General features: G+C 41.8%; 1 protein-coding gene across 1 annotated transcript in view; it reads left to right on the top strand.

The window, feature by feature from the left end:
• LOC144820174 (D(4) dopamine receptor-like) overlaps positions 1–20,774 on the top strand; it is a 96,637-nt gene extending 75,863 nt beyond the window's left edge. Inside the window, exon 4 of the mRNA XM_078677792.1 lies at positions 19,158–20,774. Coding sequence (XP_078533918.1) covers positions 19,158–19,363 — 206 coding nt within the window. The 3' untranslated portion in view covers positions 19,364–20,774. The remainder of the gene's footprint in view (positions 1–19,157) is intronic.
• Positions 20,775–21,781: the final 1,007 nt, after the last annotated feature.

The raw sequence follows: 21,781 nt of genomic DNA, 5'->3' as shown, positions 1-21,781 counted from the left end.
GGGTATGGGCATGAAATTTCAAAATTCACAAATATATCTTCTGGCCAGAACTACATCTGTACCTCACAGGTTTCAGTAGGGATGCATCTGGCCTAACACGTTAGAATGTGGGAGAATGTGATCTTACCTTATTTACTAGTCTATTAATTCACAGTTAAATGTATAATTATAACCACATTATTCATCTAGCATTAAAATATGTTTCTTTATTACCTTCTATGTTACAAAGATAATAATTAATAAAATGTTCACGGATAAGTGTGGATTCAAATTAAGGGTTACTGGAATATATAGGGATGCTCCATGGCATCATATTTAATCCACACACATCCACTAGCCATAGAGTGGTTTTCACAAGGTGAATAATACTTATGGAGTGATGAGATGTAATTTGCCTTTTTCATTCAGACCCACAAGGTGTGTTTGTAGAGAAAAAATCCTTCATTGTTCCATTTTTATCAAGACGTTCCTCATATTGCCAAGATCAACTTTTGAGCCATTTCTAGTAGGACCATTGAATTAATCTGCATTGTGACTGGATAGTTTATTTATAATATGTGACGCATTTTGTTATCAGGTTCCCTTGTCTCATGGTGCTTGGGTGTTTTTTGATACAGATGTTTATCATCCTGGCCATCTTTCTTAGATATTTCAGACCATGATTGGAAGTGTTCAAGTATATTGCATGAGTACACAACCAATTTGAATGACGTCTTAACTGCCAAGGCCTTGTTTTGGATTGTTAAATTGCTTTCATTATTGTGGTTAATGAACCTATGTTACAGTAGTTGCACAGGTGGTAACCTGAAACAGCTGTAAATATCCCATAGTGTGTTTGAAGCCTGTTTCGTGATGAAGCATCTGGTCTGTACCAATTTCTGTGAACCAGATTCTCTTTCAAAAATAGTTAAAATTACAAAACATTTGTTAAGAGGCATACTGTTATACACATCGTTTTTTATTGCACCCATTTTGGTGTTCCCATTGTGGTCTGAAACTGCTATATGCATGGATCAGATATGATAAGGTTAGATAGATGAAGGCTAACATGCAAAACTAAGGGGCTGATTGGGATGGTGGGCGGACGGAGATGGGGAATGGACGACATAGTATTGGCAGTCCCACAGGGCAAATAAGGATTCGACTACCACCGTGGTGGTCACATTGCCCATCTTTTACATTGTGGTGGGTGCTGCTGGCTGCAGGGACTGCTTCAATGTAAAAAAGGGATGTTTTACATATCCCTGTACTACGGGTCAGGTACCACATGGTGCCTGTCACATAGTACAGGGATATGTAGGTGGGCACCATAACACTCAAACAAAAGGGCCAAGGGGAAAGGTGGGGCCCGCTACAGGCCCCCAATGTCCATCCCGCTAGCCTTTCGATGGCGGGTGAGTCACCTTGAAATGGCTGGCAGGGAGGGACCATCCTAATCCCTATGGCGGTGTAGGGATTGGAAGGCCCTCCGCCACAATGGCGGGCTCAAGGAGCATGTCATATTAGTGGCGGTCGTGCTTTCCGCCCGCGAGCATACTGCCGGACGTCAAAATCTGGCAGGCGGAGAGCTGCTTAGAATGGTGGGGACACCGCCACCAACAGTCTGTTGTTGGCGGTTTCCCCACCATCCTAATCAGCCCCTAAGAGATGTGCTGTGACATAGTGAAAGCGAACATCTGTCATGGCTGAACGTACCATTTCTTGTGGAGTGGGGCAATCGCACAGGGGAGCCACTTGCTTCTCCAGTTACAATGGTATTTTGGCAACAAAAGAACAGCAGATGGTGGACTATCCTTCCTGCACCTCTGTACCAGTTTCATATTTTATCAATGTCCCACGCCACAAACCCAGACACCAACCGACCCATGGTGTCACTGTTTTCCAGATCCTAAAGCAATGCTTGAATGGTGTGCACAGGAATGCAAGAAATGTCCAGGAATTTCCTCTGAAGTTATCCAAAGTTTCTTTATTTGTCAAATATCAAGAACACGGTTCACAGAAAAACAGGGAATTTCAGCCAACACATTTCGTTCTCATGGAGAACTTCATCAGGGATTCTCAGGGTAATGCCCCTCTTGAAGGAGAGAACAAATAAGTTCTCATAGGCTGTAAGTACAGAGATGTCATGTACACCAAACAGGGACTTGATTAAACAGTGGTAATGTGTGGGTACCAAGATTGAGGGCCACAGCCAGCATCATACCACAAGTAATGAGCCCATCCAAGAGGAAGAAAGGGGTAAAAAGTTAGATTTGAGCACTGAGGGCTTGTAACAAAGGTCGCACCAGACCAACTGTCTTTCATAATGATGCTAACCCAAAGACGTGATTGTTGGTGAGATCCAGTTAGCCAGAGGGACCAGAGGAAAACCAGATAGTATCTGTAAACAATAGCAGAGCCAATCAGAGATGGTATTTAGACTGTACCAAGGTCTTGTTTACTGGATATATATATTATATATATATATATATATATATATATATATATATATATACATATATATACATATATATATATATATATATATATATATATATATATATATATATATATATATATATATATATATATATATATATATATATATATATATATATATATGTAGAGTCCATAGAAAATGATCTTTGTTTAAACAAGCAAGAGAAGACATGTATGACCAACACCAGGCGCCTCTCATTAGCGTCCTCCGCAGTAGACCCCCATTAGGAACCTGGACACATAAAAACTAATTTTCTGTGTAGCTAAAAGTTGCAAACATAAAAGAGCTGGTCTAATCTGAAAAAAATTGTTCTCTAAAAATAAAGGTTTTATGAAAATAGATCAGAGAGTTTTTTTAAATGGACAGATAAATATAATGTGCAAAGTATCACAATTAGAAAGCTGATCACAGGAACATAAGGGCAATTCAGTGTGCTTATACCATGGGGTAGAGTTTCAAACATATTGCGCTGGGTTAGCGTCATAAAAGTGGCGCTAATAAGCACAAAATGTTTTTTTTTACCAATTTACTTTCCGGCGCAAAACATGTTTTACGCTGGAAAGTACCCTAATAAGTAGCGTAAAGCAGCGCAAAGGATTGCTTTGCGTTATTTAGCACCAAGGGGGTGTTACATGGGTGGTATAAGGGCATTCCCATGCAACCACCCATTGCCTTTTGACGTAAAACACTATCTACAAACAATTTAGACAGGGGTTTTGTTCCAAAAGTTAACGCCATCTGAAAGGAGGCGTTAATAGGAGAAATGGTTTTATTTATTCTTTCTTTTCCTACTTTGCCTGCATGCTGCACTGTGCAGCACTCTTACAAAGTGGGAAAGGTGTTTAAACTTGTCTAGGAATAGTATTTTGTACAGGACGGGCCCTTCCTGTACAAAACCTATGCTAGAATCAGGCGCTAAGGTGTGTGTGGCGCACAGCAGCTGAAATCACTCAACTCAGTATCTTTGAGCGCTGCGTGACGTTTTTGAAAACCTGCCCCCATGTTTTCTGAGGATAAATCAGCTGGTGAAACAGGCCCAGCCTGAAATAAGTCAAAAGTCGATGCTCATAATTCGGCATTTCTTAAAGAAGATAAGGCGCTATCCCGAGTACTGTTTTTACCATGATACATTTCCTATATGATGATTTGACCAGGGATGAAGCTTCCCTCTCGGCTGCCACCCTAGGAGGAAAAGTCTGCTTCAGCCACACAATATCTTGTTTAATAATGCTCTCTGGGTAGGAAAATAGCTCTGGTCTACCAAGGGCACTAACATTTTCCTTGATGTACACAAATCAAGGAAAATGATGCATGTTGTTTAATTTCATACAGTCCTTGACCGCTAGTCTTTTGAGACTCAATTCTTCCTTCACCAGACAGCACACCACAACAAAAGGGGATGCAAACAAATAAAATCTGTGATATAACTCATCCCTAGTTCACCATGAAAGATATCAGTTGGGGTACTTTGTCCTACCCCCAGCAGAGCCATAAAAATGTGTTGTCTGCTACCATCACTAAGCCTAGTTCCATATTGCCCCAAACTCTCACAACCAAAAGTGGAGACTGGGATGCACTTCGCTTTGTAGATTTCCTCCAATGTTTTAAAAGGCTTTATGGAAATGTATTTACCTAGGCGCATGCCTTCTTTAGGCTTCCAGTGTTCATTTTTATTAGGGGTTCCCAATTAAGCCCAGAGTCTATTAAAATTCCTAAAATTATCAACTTTACTTTAAAAACTGTCCCGGCAGAGAAGTAGTGGCACTTTTTGTATACTTTGGCCCTAATACCATCACTGAGATTTTTTCAAATTAGTAAGTCCAAGCAGCCCATAAAGTCAACAAAGAGGTCTAAAAGCCGCAGCAAAGTGCTTAGTGCATTCACCATTGCTACCTTAGCTGACTGAGGCCGTCATTCCCTGATGCAATTCCCTAAGAAAATCTACCAAACACTATTCCACGGCTATGGATCCCAGCTCCTTGCAGAGCTTATCCCCTATATGACAGGTGTTTTGTCGGGTCCCACGAGAGTGGGTGATCGGTCAAGGGGAAGCAATGTATACCAAGAAGTTGCTACGTAAGTAGGTGCTCTGCGAAATACCCAGGGAAGACTAACATGTAAGAACAGTTCCAAGACCATCTGTGGTATTTTGTGGAGTATAAGTGGGCCAGGGGTCCTTTCCCTATCAGGGTTGCTCTTTTCTTCGTCTCTTAGCTGTGATGCTCTGGTTCGATACAGTGGTGATGGATTAGGCAGCTATGAGTGTCCAAAGTTTGCTATAGCCAATCAATAGTTTCAAATGGAGCTCTAAGATAACTGCTTGCAGAGGCCTTTTCACGTAGAAAGTGACTGTAATGGTAACACTAGGCAAAGTAATCCTAGAACATAGCAAGCAAAACCTCATTGTAGAGTGATTACAATAATCTAGATTGCTCCAAAGATTAAGCAGCCGGTGCAGTGCAAAGCACACATCAATTTACAACATCAAAACTGCTGTCAAATGTGTTTATGATGGTTACAAAATGCTTGCTGGAATATGCAAGTAACGTAGCATAAGGCAAACACAAAGTTAAGAACAGATTTTATTTTTCACCTCAAGAGCCTGGGGTAGATCTCTTACATGGCTGACCCTTCATCATTGGACATGAAGGCTTGGACAAAACTTTCTAAACACCATTCGATGGAGCTCCCTAAAGTCCTCATTGCCCATGGCAGAGTAAACACCACTTAACATGTTTCTAAACCCGTCAGCGGAATTTCTAAATCAGGCCCTAGGCCTGGTCTCACCACGGATGTCTCTGAGTTGCGCATGACTTCGAGATTCGCGCAGAGTCGTATTGAGAACCAATGAAAAGAGTCTGACGCACTCACTTTAAGGCCCTTGGAAACAGTGTTCCGAGCGCCTTCCTTCCAGAGTTGGGTTACAGGTGGAAGACCAGAGAACAGGATGTTCCCGTAATTCAACCTTGATATGACGAACACCATGACTGATTTATTTAATCCATATTAGTTAAGAAGGATATATTCATATTTATTTAGAGTGAATTTTTTTTTTAACAATGGTTTTTTGCCACCTGTCATTTGTTTCCTTCTAGCAGTTCTATTGAAGGTAAAGCAGAGAGGTTTAGAGAATTAAGAACACGCGTCCCCTCGCCCAGCACTTTAGAATTACTATCCCATCTGGAGCCATGTATTCTTGTGACCGATGGCTCACTTTTGAAACATCTTTCAGCCGCCTGAGGTTGTAATTAAAAGCCCCACTTCAGTGCTTCACACAGTACTTGCATTTGGGGCTAGCCCGTATGACCATATAACAGAAAAGCCACCAAGCCTGTGATAACTTCAGCTACCATTTTATGGAATTCTCATGGGAATTAAAATAAGTCGGAAACTAATTGCTGATAGTTTAGTGCTAATGGACTTGCTCGAGGTACTACTTGCTTGAGGCAGGGCTGGTCCTAGAACATCTGGGGCCTCGGGTGAAAGTCAAGATGTGAGGCCCCTCTAATTTGCATGTAACATCACAAGAAGTGACATCATAGAAAGTGACATCGCAGGACTATCGACCTTATTTGGCATCACTGAAGAGACTTAATGTGGATATCAGTAACATGGACAAAAACAAATATGAAAGTGAAACAATTCTATATATTTTAAAACTGTATTAAATGGATTAGATTTGTCACATAGGGTGAAAAAGATAGGTGCAGGTCTCAGAAAGATAAATAATTTTTACTCCATGTTAACTGATTGTTTCCAGATGAGTGCATGATAAACATTCCAGTTCTTTCTCATAAAGGGGAGAGATCCTGTTGAGCTAATAAAGGGCGGGATCATTCAAAATATAAAATTAAACAAGAGAGAACCCCTCACCCCATGGATATAATCGGCAATTTCAAAAAGCTCTGTTATCTTTCTGTGCCATTATTGTGCCACTTTAGGATGACATTAATACTTAGTAATTTGTTTTAACGTAAATCCTCTCACCAGTATTCCACACGCACATGCTAAGACTCGTAGGGCAAGCTTTTTTGTGTGTGGGCTCTTTACTCACCAGAATTATGTTAAAAACACAACACATATAATACAAAAATTCAAGACACCATTGCAAACAAATAAAGATTGTACATAAATAAAAAAGAGATTTAGAACAACGGAGACCACTAATAAAACATACATTGACTTGAAGGTATGCTGCAGATTCAAGGGTTTTTCAAATCAACGTTTTTGATTTGGTGTTAGAACTGTAGGAAATAGTAGTGGCCTGCTTTAGCACTGGTGGAGTCCTGTGCGACAATGTTTGTTGGTGCCCCCAATGACCACCTCTGCCACAGATTCCCTCACTACCGCTGTTTAACAGTGCCCTCAAGTCTCCATAACTACACTCTCTCTCAGATGCATTTAATTTTATTTAAAGAGCCGCTCATACCAGTGTAGGGTGTCAAAGCACTTTATATCACACACATTACACAGAAACAAGCAATCATACCTGTAAAAATGAGTGTACATGAAATGTTACGTATGACAAAGGACTACAATGTGTAGGAGTCACATGACAATCATACTAGTAGGTAGTATAGGTTAATAGAGATTGGGCTGGAGAAACACAGTCTCTGAATTTAGAACGTTATAATATGGTTGGGGGTTCTCTTTAATAACCATAATTGATTTCTATCTAAAACAATCCTTTTTGCAACATTAGGTAAATCAAAGACTGGGGAAATAAACATAATGCTCTAATTTATACCTTGCAGTTTGCAGGCAGCTCTAAGATGACAGTTAATAGCTCACTGTTCTATGTTAGGATTTTGACTTATAAACTGCAAGTAATAAAAGGATCTCACTGACAAAAGCAGTAACCCACTGACCTATTTACATTATGTGCACTTTGTGATCTGCATGATACATGTGCTTTGCAGCAGGTACATTAACCCTCTGCGCTACCTTTTCACGAGTCAAAACTTCCACCTGACAGACTTCATCTCTTTCTAGGAAGAACATCAATTACCAGAGTTATTGTGACATTTTTATTGTTGGTGAAAATTGCCAGAGGCCAGGAAGGAGGCAACAAATGCTTTAAAAGATATAATATACTTGCAATCATGACGCCCCCACCCGAAGTCAGCGCTTGGTGCAATCTCACCGGTCGCACCACCCTAGAGCCTCAGTGACAGAGTCACTGTCGCTCTAGGATGTGCTGCTTCATAGGCCTGTCCGCAAGGCTGGAGGTGAACTTCAGTATGGATTGTGGTGGACAGGCCTTCAAGGTTAACCCACACTTGCCACCATTAGGGTCCACCTTCTGGTGCTGACACCAGGGCTTCTAAAGTCTTGCAGGGCCTTCTAAGGTCTAGCATGGCAATGTGCTCCTTAAGAAGAGCAGTCAGGTGGGCGGATCATGGTTCCCGAGTCCCAAATTCGTCAGCTCTAACAATAGTGCCACATCCTACTGAGAGAAACTCTCACTGCCTTCAAATACAACCCAATTGTGCACCGCTATGAACATCTGGATGCGACTCAGTTTAAATTGTGCACTAGACAAGAGTAATATGCTGCTTAAAAAAAAAGTAACAACATCCTGGAAAAAGCAAACACTCAAGGGAATGCAAGATTAAGTAAGCCATGTTAAATGTTAGAAGGAACAACATGGTTACTTTAACGTTTTTGCACTTATTATTCGGAAATTAGTGAGTGCTTTTGCCTGAAATGGTAAGGACATGACTACAGGGCCCAGGCGGGACCCGTTTCAAAGTCCATTACTTATATCCATACAAAACTTAAGCAGTATGGTTTAAAAAGACCGCATTTGTGAACACAGAGCCCAGGTACGCCTTTTATTTTCCAATCCACCCATTGACCAGGTATTGCAGTACATCCAGGAAGGGCGCACTTAGCTTTTCGGGGAAATAATGTTCAAAGAAAGACGAGATAATAAAATTAGTGATTCACTGGCAACCTCTTGAAAGTGGCGCTAATGTGTTTTGGGTGTGAATAAAATCAACCTGGCCACTTTGCGACCCACTCTGACTTGCTTTATTTAGTTACTTTTATTCATCTCCACCCTGAGGCTGCACTTTGGAATAAAAAAATGTCTACCAAAGACATTCCCAGCAAAGGTGTTTTTCTTTTTTGGATAAATTCTACGGAGGAACAAATAAATGAAAGGTGGGGAAAGAGGGAGTAATGGCTACAAGGCCCAGGGAAGCCCCCCCCCCCACACCTGGTCCTTGCTGCTTGCTCCAGTGCTTCGAGGTCTAGGGAAGGGGTCCAAGCCCTCTGCAAAACTAAGGCCTCAGGGGCCCATCTATTCTGTGAAGTCTGATAAAAAAATATCTGACTCAAGATGGCTCTCCCACTGGCCAGATTCAAGAAGCTCAAGTATCAGCTGCAGATTTATTGGCACCCTCTACAAAAGGAGATATTTAATTGCCCAAGCAAGAGTTGATAAGGGATGTCCCAGCATTACACCGGGTTCCAGAGCTTGTGCAACTGACGCGTATGGCTCTATTCCGAAAATCGAGCATTTCTTAATCGGATTAGAGGTCCATTCTGAAACCTCACATCTACAATCTATACGAGGACAGCTACAACTCTAAGATCAAAAGAAAGATTTAAATCCAATCGAGTGTATCTGGATTTTTTTGTCAAGCGTCGGAACAAATTTCTCTGCATTGACGCTTTGGGTCCTGATGAGAACTCCATACAAGATTGGAGTTCGAAATGCGTAGACCACTGTTTTGTTGAGCCATAAGACTATTCATTTTTACAACTGTGCTCAAAACATAAGGAAATAAGAACAATTTGATGCTATGGTTTTTCATTGAAATGGTAATGTAAATGTGTATATATAGAGGGTGTGTGGGTGAGAGTAAAGCTATCTGTGCGAATGGGAGAAATGAATGGGTGTGAATATGTATAGAATTTTGATGTATTAAATGTGCTTTTGTATTGTAGATGTGTAAAATGTAAATTTGTTGAAATTGAATCAACACACGTATGAAGAATGTGAATAAAATAATTTATTAATTCATAGTGAATGGGAATTTCACACTCACATTTAGTTTGAATCAAATGTGTTATAAAATGGTTCACAGAAAATTCGGATAACAGTATTGGCATTTGTTCAGTTTTGGATTGGTCAGTGGCTTGGCCTTACTGTTGGGAGCCCGAACCAGTAGTGTTTTTTGAGTTGGGCATGCTATTCCTAGCATGAGAGACGTGCTGGTATTGGTCTGAGCGGCTTCGTTTGCCGCTCAGACAGTGCATTGGAGTCAGGGTGTTTTTCCAACCGGGCTGTGCAACACAGGTAGGTTGGAAAAACATAAGTGTGCATGTGTGTTTGGCCAGCCTAGGACGGCTGACCAAGAGCACACATGGGCACTTAAAAGTGCTCACCACTCCGCCCCCTGCTATGCCTCTACGACAGGATTGCCTGCCCCCTCCCCCACTGAAGACTCTGTCATCAGCAGTGAGGCAAAAATAAAATGATAATAAAGTGATTTTATTATTATTTTATTTTTCCTCTTTTAGCAGGGGGGGCGGTGCCATTACGGAGGAGCCGCCCCTGGGAAGCATAACTACACTCATCTTTCGAACGGTTAAACACCCATATTCAAACCCCGGGTCTTACTAGTGCGAAAGAGGGGGGCGGCGGGGGGGATAGTTGACGGGGAACTGTTAATCTGTTATACTAAAAGGCGATTCATTACAATTAGAACTGCATAGCATGGCAGAAAGGCGCATTGCAAGAGGAGATATGGACAAAAGACCAATTGAACAGATAAGAATAGTGGCTGGAAATGTTCACTGAGAATATAAATGAAAGAGAAGCGAATTGTGTGTGTAATGCTGATACCTAAATGCCAATAAAGTATGTTTACATTTTTTTTTTATAAGAACATTTGGATGGGGCAGACTGGAAAGATAATGTTACACCTTAACCCTCCACCAATGACTCCTATAATCATTCACCTTGATTTTCCTCCAAGCCTAACTGAACATGGTATGTGAAGCTGGTGACATCATGTTTCACCACTGCTGGGTGACTTGTTTCTCAGAGGTACAATATTTAAGAGCAATACTTCTGTACAAGATTTTGATTGGATCTCTGCTTGTGACTTTAGTCTGTTACTACTCCTTCACTGGACTAGATCTGAAATTTTCAAGGAGAAAGTGAATGGAGAGATGTTACTTATTGAAGCCCTTTTCAAATAAGAGATAGTTCCTGGGGTATGCCCATTTAAGCAGAAGTAGACAGCTCATCAAACACATATATGTATGGAAAAAATGGAAGGTTGAATTAAATATTAAAATTGCTGAAGAATATGGTATATTACATTGACCACAGCATCAAAATAACGAATCTGGTCACAATACAAAGAAAATCCTTACAAAATTCCAATGTGGTACTTCACCTCTTTTTATCTGAAAGCAGTGTTTGGATCCCGTGGCAAATGTTGGGCAAGATCTGACTTTTGGTCCCAGTTAATCCAGATAGTGTCGGATATACCCCCCCCTTAGACCAGAACTCATTGCAGGTAAGTACGTTTATTTACTCATTGATCTTACTACTCAGTTATTACAGAGAATATAGACAACATCCTTTAATAATCCCAGTAAGAAAATTAATGACCCATCTGTTCTTGGACACCAGGTTGTATGTTGTTCACTTTTGTAAGCTACCTTACTCACACTCAATGACATTGTGTTTGAGTAAGTTGTGATCAATTTACACCACAGACAAACTGATGGCTATTGTAAACAACAAAATTGTTGTACTTGATCAAGTATGGCTTCCTTTCACACCATATATCCATGGATAAACATCCAGAAACGCACTTAGAGTTTTCTTGCTAAATATAGTCGCTGGAATGTCACTTTTTGACATTCCGGTGGCGCAATGTGCCACTGGCATATTTATAAGGCCACTTAAAGCCTGGTTAGGTGGCTTTTCATGGCCTTATAAATATGTTGCCCTTTCACGCAGAAAACTGCGTGAAAGGGGCGTTCCATGAGTGTTGCTGGGTGCATTCCCAGCAACATCCATGGCTTTTGGGCACTGCCCCAGATTTACGAGAAATTGTAAGTGTAAGGCAGCTTCAAAAATGTACGCCTCCCCAGGGAGGCACAACGAGGAGAAATATATTTATTTCTCTTCATTTTTCCTCTTTCAATGTGTGCTAAATTCTGCAGCACACATTGAAAGAGAAAAAAGCCACTTGTGATTGTTTTTGTCCAGGAAGGTTTCCCTTCCTGCAGAAAAATAATCCTTCCCGCAATGCAAGCACCCTTGCACCTTCACAGGAAAAAAGGTTGTAATTATCTTGGATAGTGAAACTCTCACTGCAAACACAGGAGAAGTCACCATCTTGACTAGGAATAGATTTAAGAATATCAACAACTAATACTTCAGGAGAATTTGCTCGAAATGTCCACATGAGAAGTAACCTAATGTTGACATTCTTCTTTACCTCCATGCTCTCATGCTTTGCCAGCCTATTCTTCATTTCAGCATTTCGCTGTGCACAAGAAACTTTCCAGGTTGTCTCAGCAATGCCAACTCTGTGCGAAGGGAGAGCAATCTCTTTACTATGCATCGAACACATGGACCAAATAATACTGCTTGCATTAGACAGGAGGCCAAACAACCACAGCGCTGCTTCCTTAGGTGAGTATCATTGGCAGGTGTAACAGTAGGCTCCCTGCTGAAGCTCTGGACTTATCGAGATGCGCTATTACAAGTATCATGAATGTGCAGGTCTTCGGGAGCAGAAAACAATTTAAAGGGAGAGCAGGGCGTGGGCGTTGCTTCTACAGAACCCATGTCTCTCAGGAGGGTGAGTTATGTGAAACACCTGATAAATGTAAGCTAAAATGTGCCCCTAAATCCATCATCAAGGAAACATTTACCCAATTTAAGCAAACTACATCCACGGGATGTTCACAGTTCTCCACATTATTGTAACACACATTTTCTTTCACTGAGAAGCACAATATCATCCAATTCAGAGGTACTATGACCAACTTTTACACAGGGTTTGCCATCATTCCCTCTCTTTGCACATATTTTATATAAGGTCCTAGTAGCTGAGCAATCCTTGTGGTTGGCCATGTGTACAGTATTGCTACAATGGAAATTAGTCAATCTGAATCTCTGAGTGTTTTGTTTTAGTGGGAAACCTTGGTTTAGAATCAAAAGCTTGTACAATAGTCAAAAAAGATTTCCCGTTACACAGTTCCTCAAAACAGGATAAAACATGCTCTACTTGTTTGGCAGTGGTTAAAATTCACTTAATTTGAGATCATCTTTAAGCCAAAGTTCCTCTCTAATCTTTTTACATTTGCATTGCAACATACACTGGTTCCTTATCATCTCCTCAAAACAGTCACCAAATTGACATGAGGACACAAGTTTATGTAGTGCAGTGACATACTCTTCAGCAGGTTCGTCGTCCCTTGCACATGTACACCTTTCAAGGATTGTTGAGACTTTGAGTAACTAATGTTTATTTAACTTATTGATACACTCTTCTTACTCATAGAGACTAGGGGGCATATTTACAAACCCCTTACGCCATCCTTACGTCACTTTTGCCATTTTAAAAATGATGCTTAAGTGGTGCAGGGGGCTTGTAAATCTGCCCCTAGGGGGCACATTTACAAGCCCCTTGCGCCATCCTTACGTCACTTTTCCCATGTTAAAAATGATGCAAAAGTGACGCAGGGGTCTTCTAAATCCTCCCCTAGGGGGCTTATTTACAAACCCCTTGCGCCATCCTTACGTCACTTTTCCCATAAAAATAACGCAGAAGTGGTGCAAGGGGCTTGTAAATCTGCCCCTAGAAGAGGCAGACTCATCATCATCCGATAGATCTGGACTGGGGTGGGCAGAACTCATGGAGTTTCACTCCGTGGAATTCCGAGGAGTTATTTGATAATCTCCACGAGATTTGGTGAGTTCCGCCCGCCCCTAGTAATGAGTTCAATAATAAAATCACAGCCACGGTGTGAATACCATGACACTCGAATTGATAATGAAATACCGGTAAGTGACAGAAGATGGCAGTAGCACACACATTAACAGACTCAGATTGGAGACGTTAATTTCACAGTATTTCTTTAACGCGCGGACATCACCTAAAGGTGCTAGAGTGCAGGCCCGGCTCCAGGAATTTTTATTTGGGTGGGCCAAGGGTGCATTTGGGTGGGCCACTGCGGGCTCGATTTGTCGCATATATGTCTGGGCAGGCCTGCTTCAGAGCCTGCCTTTATCACTTCTTAGTCTTACAAGGCCCAGTAAGACGCACTCTTTTCCAAACCTCTTTCTATATATGATCACTCTCAAAAATGTTTTTTCCATGTAATGTTCCTTTGATGGGAAGAGGAGGTTTCTGAGGTGGGAGTATCAGGCAAGTGACACTTCTCGTGCTCCCTCTGTGCGAGCCTTCACAGAGAATCGCGCTTCATTACTACCTCGACCTGACCCCCGGACTCTGCCACGCACTCCCTTACAGGTTTGATTATCCACTACTCCTCTCCAGTGCACCTTATCTCACAGCTAACCTTGGGCCCCAGCCCCATATCAGGCACCATTGGGCTCCACTTTCATTTTTCCGGGTAAAAACACTAGTAAAATCACCTTCAAAATATTGAATGTAGCTGTAAATATAATTAGTACGCACTTTAAAGTATGTTCCACAGTAGCCCTTATGACCCGGCTGCTAAATAAATAAACAACAACAGAAAGGCCATGACAGGGCTGGCTTTAGTGCTGATGCAAAAGTCTTTTTTGGTGCCACACCAATTACCTCTTTCTCCGTAAATACCTTTACAACCACCTTCCAACAGTGCCCTTCATCTCTCCGTAGCCCCCCCATTGGCCTCCTTCTCAAACTCCCTCACTGCCACCCTCCAACAAAGCCCCTCATCTCTCTGTAGCCCCTCCCCCTCATGACCTCCTCCTCAGGCTTCTTCACTATCACCCTCCTCCAGTGCCCCTCATCTCTCCGTAGCCCCTCCCTCAAATGCATTTCATTTGTTGTATAGCGCTACTCATATCAGTGTAGGGTGTCACAGTACTTTACATCACGCACACATTATACAGAGACAATCAATCATACAGGTATGTAAATCAGTCTGCAGGGAATGTCACATAAGCCATTGAGGATTACAAGGTGCAGGAATAACGTCATCCATACTGGTGGGCAGTATATTTTAAGAGGGTTTGGTCTGGGAAAAGACAACCGTAGGATTTAAAGAGATTTCCATGAGGGTCAGCTTGACTGATAAAAATGTATATCTTCGCAAAAATACTCATTTTGGCAACATTAGAATAATGAAAGACTGAGGAAGTTCTAATATATCACAAAACAAAAAAGCAAAGTTCTAACTCTACCGTTCGTGTTTTTATGCAGCTCTTTGATGACAGTTCATTGGTCACTCTCCTACGTTAGGATTGTATCTTTTGAACTGCAAGTAACACAAGGATCTCTGTGAAAAAGGCAGTAACCCACTGAGCTTCCACATAAAATACAGTTCATCTGCATTTAAAAACGACTAACAGACAAATGATTGCTCTCCAGCAGGATCATTAATCGCCAGGGTTATCTGGACATTTCCTATTGTCTTATTGTTGTCCTGTGTCAGCCATGATAATGATAAAAACTGTTAAAATTAAGCACACACTGACTTTATTTATTAACTGTACAATGAATTAAAATAATTAAAGTAAAAAACATAAAAGCAAACAGCTAAAAAATAACCACTGTAAAAAATATGAAGTCATCTAATAAAGTGTAGTTTCTGTGCCACGAAGTATGTGTCCTGCTGGGCCTGTGCAGATTTAAAAAAGAAAAACAAATAGTAACACATTCTCTTACCTACTCCATAAAACAAACTTTGTGTCACAGCCTGATCTGATAAGCAGCTGCAGGGGTCAGTAAAGGTGAATAGGATTAAAGAAACTTTTCTCCTGCACCAAAGAAAATGAAATATCTACACAGCAGAACAGTACGCAAAGGTGACCGTTGTCGCCTTTCGCCAGTGGAGATGAATGGGTGAAAAAATAAACAAAGCCTTGTTAACATATCAATGGTATTTTAAAGACCTATAAAGTACACGGGTGCGGCTGCGATAATCTCAAGAACTGTCTGTGTGTGCGCACGCCAGGGAAGCTGTCTCAGCCCGGGCGCACACACACACAGACAGCATTTCATCCAAATGCCGTTGCGCGCCTGCCTTCAAGCCCTCACTGTGAGGGCCAAGGCTCCTGTTTGGGTGGGCCAGGCTCCTGTTTGGGTGGGCCAGGCTCCTGTTTGGGTGGGCCAGGCTCATGTTTGGGTGGGCCTGGCCCACCCGGCCCACCCTCTAGAACCGGGCCTGCTAGAGTGCTTTACAATAAAACAAGTCTCATTACAGGAGATACCATTTTACAACAGTTGCTTGTTACGATCATTACAAAAGAAACAGGGGCAGATTTACAAGCCCCTTGCACCACTTTTGCGTCAATTTTACCATGTTTAAAGTGACGCAAAAGTGGTGCAAGGTGCTTGTAATTCTGCCCCACACAATGTTTGGGGACGATACATAGGGACAGTTGATCGTTCAGTTTATCCCGGCCTCAGGGAGAGCACATTATCATAAGGGAGGATGACTAATGTGATAACTGGTTAAAATGTGTATTTAGGAGAAGGGCTTTCAGCTCCGTTTTAAAGATCGACAATGAGGTGATGGGGCGTAGTTTCAGTGGTAGGGAGTTCATATTTTGGTTGCGCCATCCAGGAAAAATTGTGCCGTGAGTCTTTCCTTTTTTAAAGTTCGGAGGCTCTAGCAGCATAGCTTCAGCATTTCGTGGTGGTCTGGTGTCCCCGATTCGCTTCAGTTTGTTCACCAGGTAGTGAGGAGTGGCCTTGAGGGTCTTGTATATCATCCTGGCTTCAACAGGGAGCCAGCGAAGAGGGACGTGCATAGGTGAGAATCGGGCGATTCTTTTTGCCCCATAGATGAAATGAGCCACTGAATGTAGAACTAATTGTGATAAATAGTTGGGTACATCTGCTTTCCGTCGGGTATGGTGGGATGTATGTCGGATTTCACCAGGAATTTTTACACACACAGACCAAAACGCAAACACTCTCTCCCTTTCTTTGGAGAGACTCCAAAAATGTTGGTTATTTCACAAAATAATGTGCTTTCTCTCACTTAGTACCCCTACCAATCTGCATTCCTCTCCCTTCCTGCTGCCTTTTAAGCCCCTCTTGGGCGCCTTACTTGTCCTCTGTGCCTGTGTGATTGTTGGGAAATCTGAAGCTCACACCCTTCCAGTCTTACTGACCAAACTACGCCCCTGAGGATGTTGAGTGTATACTTCCAGGTTGTGTACATCCAATGGAGAATTTGAAGAGGTAATGAGGAGGAATTCGGTTTTGGAAGGGTTCAGTTTTAGATTGTGAAAATTCATCCAGTTTTGAACATAGTTCAAGTTCCTGTAACAGGCAGGTAAGAAGACAGAATGAACTCTTCACAGCTAAAAGGTGGGTGAAAATGCTTATTAAATCTGACATGTTTGTCAAAGGTGAAGGATAGTCCGCGTCCACAAGGGACTGAGGGGCATATTATCAAGGGGGTTTATCTCCGCTGTTTTGGCTTTAAAAGCCAAGAAATCTCCCTATTACCTAGCTGTCGCTAACACCAGTTAACGACAGCTAGTAGGAGATAGCCACCATCTTGGGCCCCGCTTTGCATGTCAGTGAAATTGATCACTAATGACATGCAAAGTGGGCGTGCCAAGATGTTAGCGACTGGAAACAGTCGCTAACATCGCTATCTCCTATTACTATCTCCTATTACCAACTTTTGGAGATATTCGCGCTAAGCGCGAATATCTCCAAAAGCTAACACCTGCTCCTGAGCAGTTCTTAGCCATGTTATCCAATGGTAGGTGGATAACATGGCTAAGAGCATCAGCTCGGTAATGCATGAATATCGCTGACTTTTCAGGGATATTCATGCATTTCGGACGATTTTTTTCGCTTAGGAGATAAACCTTGATAATAGCAAGGTTCCTAAGCGATAAAAATCGCCGCAGCTCGGCGATAAAAATATTGCCGCTAAGCCAACATAGCGATAATTATCGCTAGTTGTTGGTAATATGCCCCTGAAGCCAGTGAAGTGCCGAAGACTGCCTCCTGAGGTCGATGGAGCGGAAAGGATAATCCGTGTCTCCAAACAAATGAAAGAGGAGGACTGCTGAAGTCAGCCTTCCAACGGCGATGCTGCAGTTCTCCGGCTTCAATGCTCTGTGGACGCGGACTATCCTTTCCGGTTCTGGTGATACAGGGAGGATGAACGTGAAAGCCTGCTTTAGTCGAGAATCAAATCAGATTCAGGGCTCCACCGCACGCTTAAAACGACAATGTGTCAATGGCTCCGACAGCCCTTATTGCTCAAAAATCCTCCATCTCTGCATTGGTTCACTCCTCCTTCCATCCTCCCTAGGTGCCCGGCTGGGGCCTATGTGAGGAACACCTACTCGTTCTCTCTCACCTTTTATGGTGTACATTTCAAATTAAGGGACAAATTGCCCATTGAAGTATCAGATGTCCCTTATCTAAAGGTCCTGATGATACCCCTAATCCGTCATGGTGTCGAAACGTCATCAACTAATGTCATATCGAACCATTTCTGTCCTCTTTGATATCCAAAAGTGACCCCTTTAGGATATTGCGTATTTATTAATGGTCGGTTTTGTATATTAAGACACTTTTTTGGTTAATGTAGTATGTCACATTTTCTTTACTTTGGTTCTTTTTCACATGGGACACCGAGCACTACCTATTTTTCAATACAGATATACTTGTATAAAACAAAATATTACTTGTATGGAAAAAAAAATTGGACTCCTATTTGTCTGTGTATAACATTTTCTCCTTTTGACATCCTAATCTGCGGTTGAAATTAGCTATTATTGTGTAGTTACTTATCATTTATTCGACATTGTCCACAAGAAGCAAAGGGGCATATGAGCAAGTACCTCGTTAAAATTATCGCCGTTTTAGCGGCAGGAAACTGCCACTAAAATGGCGATAATGGGCTGGCTAATATGCGTTATAGAATTCCAATAGAAGCCCAGGTTAGATGTCCTGTACATCTAACCTGAGCTTCTATTGGAATTCTATAACGCATATTAGCAAGCCCATTATCGCCGTTTTAGCGGCAGTTTCCTGCCACTAAAACGGCGATAATTATAACGAGGTTCTTGCTCATATGCCCCAATGTTTTTTTAAATAGATCACGAAGAGAAGGACAGTTTTTTTCTTGACATCGATGGCTCTAGGATCTGTGTCTGTTGCAGAAGCATGCATCGTTGGTCAAGCTGGTATGATCATGGATTTACTGTATCTCTATGCTAGCATGTCATCAGAGGTGGTGATTGGCACAACCCCTGAGGGCCCTCCAAAGGTCTACATTATTCTGTTTCGAATACTAGGATTTTCAATCAGATGAACCTAGATTTATTGATTTGATTGACTAGATTCCATCACAAAAGTTGAGAATGATGATGAAATTAGAGAGAAGATTCTGGGCTCCATCAGTTCTTCGCATTGACTCTGTGACAGTTTTAGCCTGCTTCTGGGAGATGTGCCTTGTATTGACATTTCTTCTCTGTCTTTCCCCACAGGTGTGTTCCTAGCTTGTTGGACGCCCTTCTTCGTAGTACATGTGACCAAGGTCCTCTGCACCTTGTCCTGTAACATCGGGCCAAAGCTTATCAGCGTGGTCACATGGCTGGGGTACGTGAACAGTGCCGTCAACCCCATTATCTACACTGCTTTCAACACAGAGTTCCGCAAGGTGTTCCAGAAGCTTCTATGCTGCCAGACATGAGGGCAATAGTTGAGGCAAATACACGTGAAGTGAAAACAATCTCAGTTGGGGGGGAGGGGTGCAAGTACTCTTGCTTCTCTCCTACTCCAAACTTACAAGAACATGAAGGCTGCTTCCAACAGATAAGAAGTTGGTGGATACATTACATTCCATGATGTAAATTAAAATGACTTATTTCTTGCCTTTCTCCATGCTTGGACCTTATATTAACAAATTTAGAGAAAGACCAACAGAAGCCTCCAAATTCTGGATCACAAAAATGCATTTCAACTGATTATAGCTCCAACCAGAGCCCAGAGGAAACAACACACCGTCCACCCTTGGGTAGCTGTACCCGGAACCGTCAATAGGGCAACTGAGTGATCTCTCTTGAGTATTCCGAATTCCAATAAAAGATCGAGGTCCGGTCTTGTAAAGAGAGAGATTCTTCTCCCTAAGATTTAGCCACTTCAAATAGGTCCAAGACAGTTTGTGATAAAAGATATTACTAAGAAACACCTGAACGTCACTAGAAACAAGAGAAGGTCATGTTTCCTCTGTGCTAGGATCTAGCCATCAACATCTTTGCAACATTGCTGTCGAGGGTGAACCCTCCCCTTTTCAGTATGATGTACTTTTAAGCAGTGCTGTGAAAGGCTACCCAGGTTCTTAAAAGGGACCTACCGTATACTGTTCTTGGAGCACAGGAACAGGGGCAAAGCGTAAATAGAAATATCATCCAGTGTGCCAAAGAATCTTCACCTTTGGATCATGAAGAGAAGTGTCATACATCTATATTGACAAATACTGAAGGCTCCTGTCATCTTTGCCGGGGTGCCATATATTGGTGGTCTTACGGGTCATCAGTGTTCTGCTATTGGTCAAATGTGTATCCGTGGTGTTGCCATAAATCCAAATATAACCATCAATTCTGTCTACAGAGTAGGGTGCACTTTGGAATATGCCCAAAAGTTACCGGTGGCTGCAAGTTCATTGCTTAGTGAGGACCTACTGCTTAATTACGAGGGTAGCCACACTTGAAAGGTGGGAGGTGAGGCAGAGATGTAGAGCTTATTAAATACAATTGGTAAGGGAATAATGATTGTTGTAACAAGGTTTTATTGGCTGACGTCTCGCCCCTCCCAAACTTTACTTCTGGAAAAAGGCATTCATTGTTAAGAAAGCCACTGACCTCTGAAAACAACGACACTGAATCGGATTATCCACTCTGGTAACCCAATCAGCAAGTACTTCAAAAAGGCAGATGGAGACCAGTATATCAGAGCATTAGTCAATTCTTTATTAGGCTGAAAGTGAGTATAAAAATGGAAATCATCATCACAATAATAAATACAAACAACTGTGAAAATAGAAAAAAAGTACAAAAATAATTACGAGTGTATAAAAAACAGTGGTTTTATCATTTCATAAAAATGTCAGCACCATTACGCATTTGAAAGCATTGTTGTTGCTCCCGGAAGGAGATTGGTTGTCTTTGCTCTTCAATTCACACTATCAGCACTGAGTTTAAGATGGGGAAGTTTGAAGCCGGCTGAAGGAACCTGAGGAGGCTACACCCCAACATTGCCATACATCCCGCAGGCATTTACAACAGTAGTCCAGTCTTTGTATTAAAAGCATCAGGCTAGAGGCCATCTGACCATTGATTGGTACATGCCAGAAAACAAGCGTACTGGGTTCATATGCTGGAGTCATGGCCTCTTGTGAGTGAAGCATTTGTTTTTGAGAGACAAATAAGAAAAAGATAGATCTGAAGAGAGCAAAGAGTGGCAGTTACAGAGAATACAGATTTTTTTTAAATAGTGTAGACTTCAGTGCGCGATATAGGATCAGTTTCTGGTGGAGTGATATACAGTTGGGAGTCCTCAATGGAACACCACCCAAAGGAGGATCATGTTGGTCGAGTTCATAAACTAATGGCACTACTTATTGGCATGACAAGACTCCTGTCTTTAAATCTCTCACTTAGGTAAAAGAGTTTAGCAACTTAAATCTAGAGCTCCTTACTGAACTGATAATGGGGTTCAAGCCATTGATTATCCACTAACAGTGGGGAAGGTACTTGGTTAGCCAGACAAAGGTAGTTTGCTTTTTCAAAAAGCGCAAAATAAAAAGAAACTTGTGGTAATATTGATAACATTGTAGGTCAATTCTTATTCTAGTTTGCCAGCGTCCAAAGCCATAGAAATCCTACTTGAAGGGTCCGCTTTAACCCTGAAAGCTGGAAACCTACAATATGAATGAACCTAATAATATAAGTTCTGTTAAACTGCATGCTGATTGTTTCCCCTTTTGAAAAAACAATCTACAAATAAAAAAACAGCTGTATGATTAACTGGAATATGGACATAAAGTTGAAAACCATCAGAGATCTTTGAAAGATGGGACCTCTGACTAATTCTGCACCAGCCCTACGGG

Source organism: Lissotriton helveticus, chromosome 1_1 (genome assembly GCF_964261635.1).
Source record: "Lissotriton helveticus chromosome 1_1, aLisHel1.1, whole genome shotgun sequence".
Lineage (NCBI taxonomy): Eukaryota > Metazoa > Chordata > Amphibia > Caudata > Salamandridae > Lissotriton > Lissotriton helveticus.
Note: the sequence above shows the minus strand (reverse complement) of the source record. Positions and strands in the feature narration are given on the sequence as shown.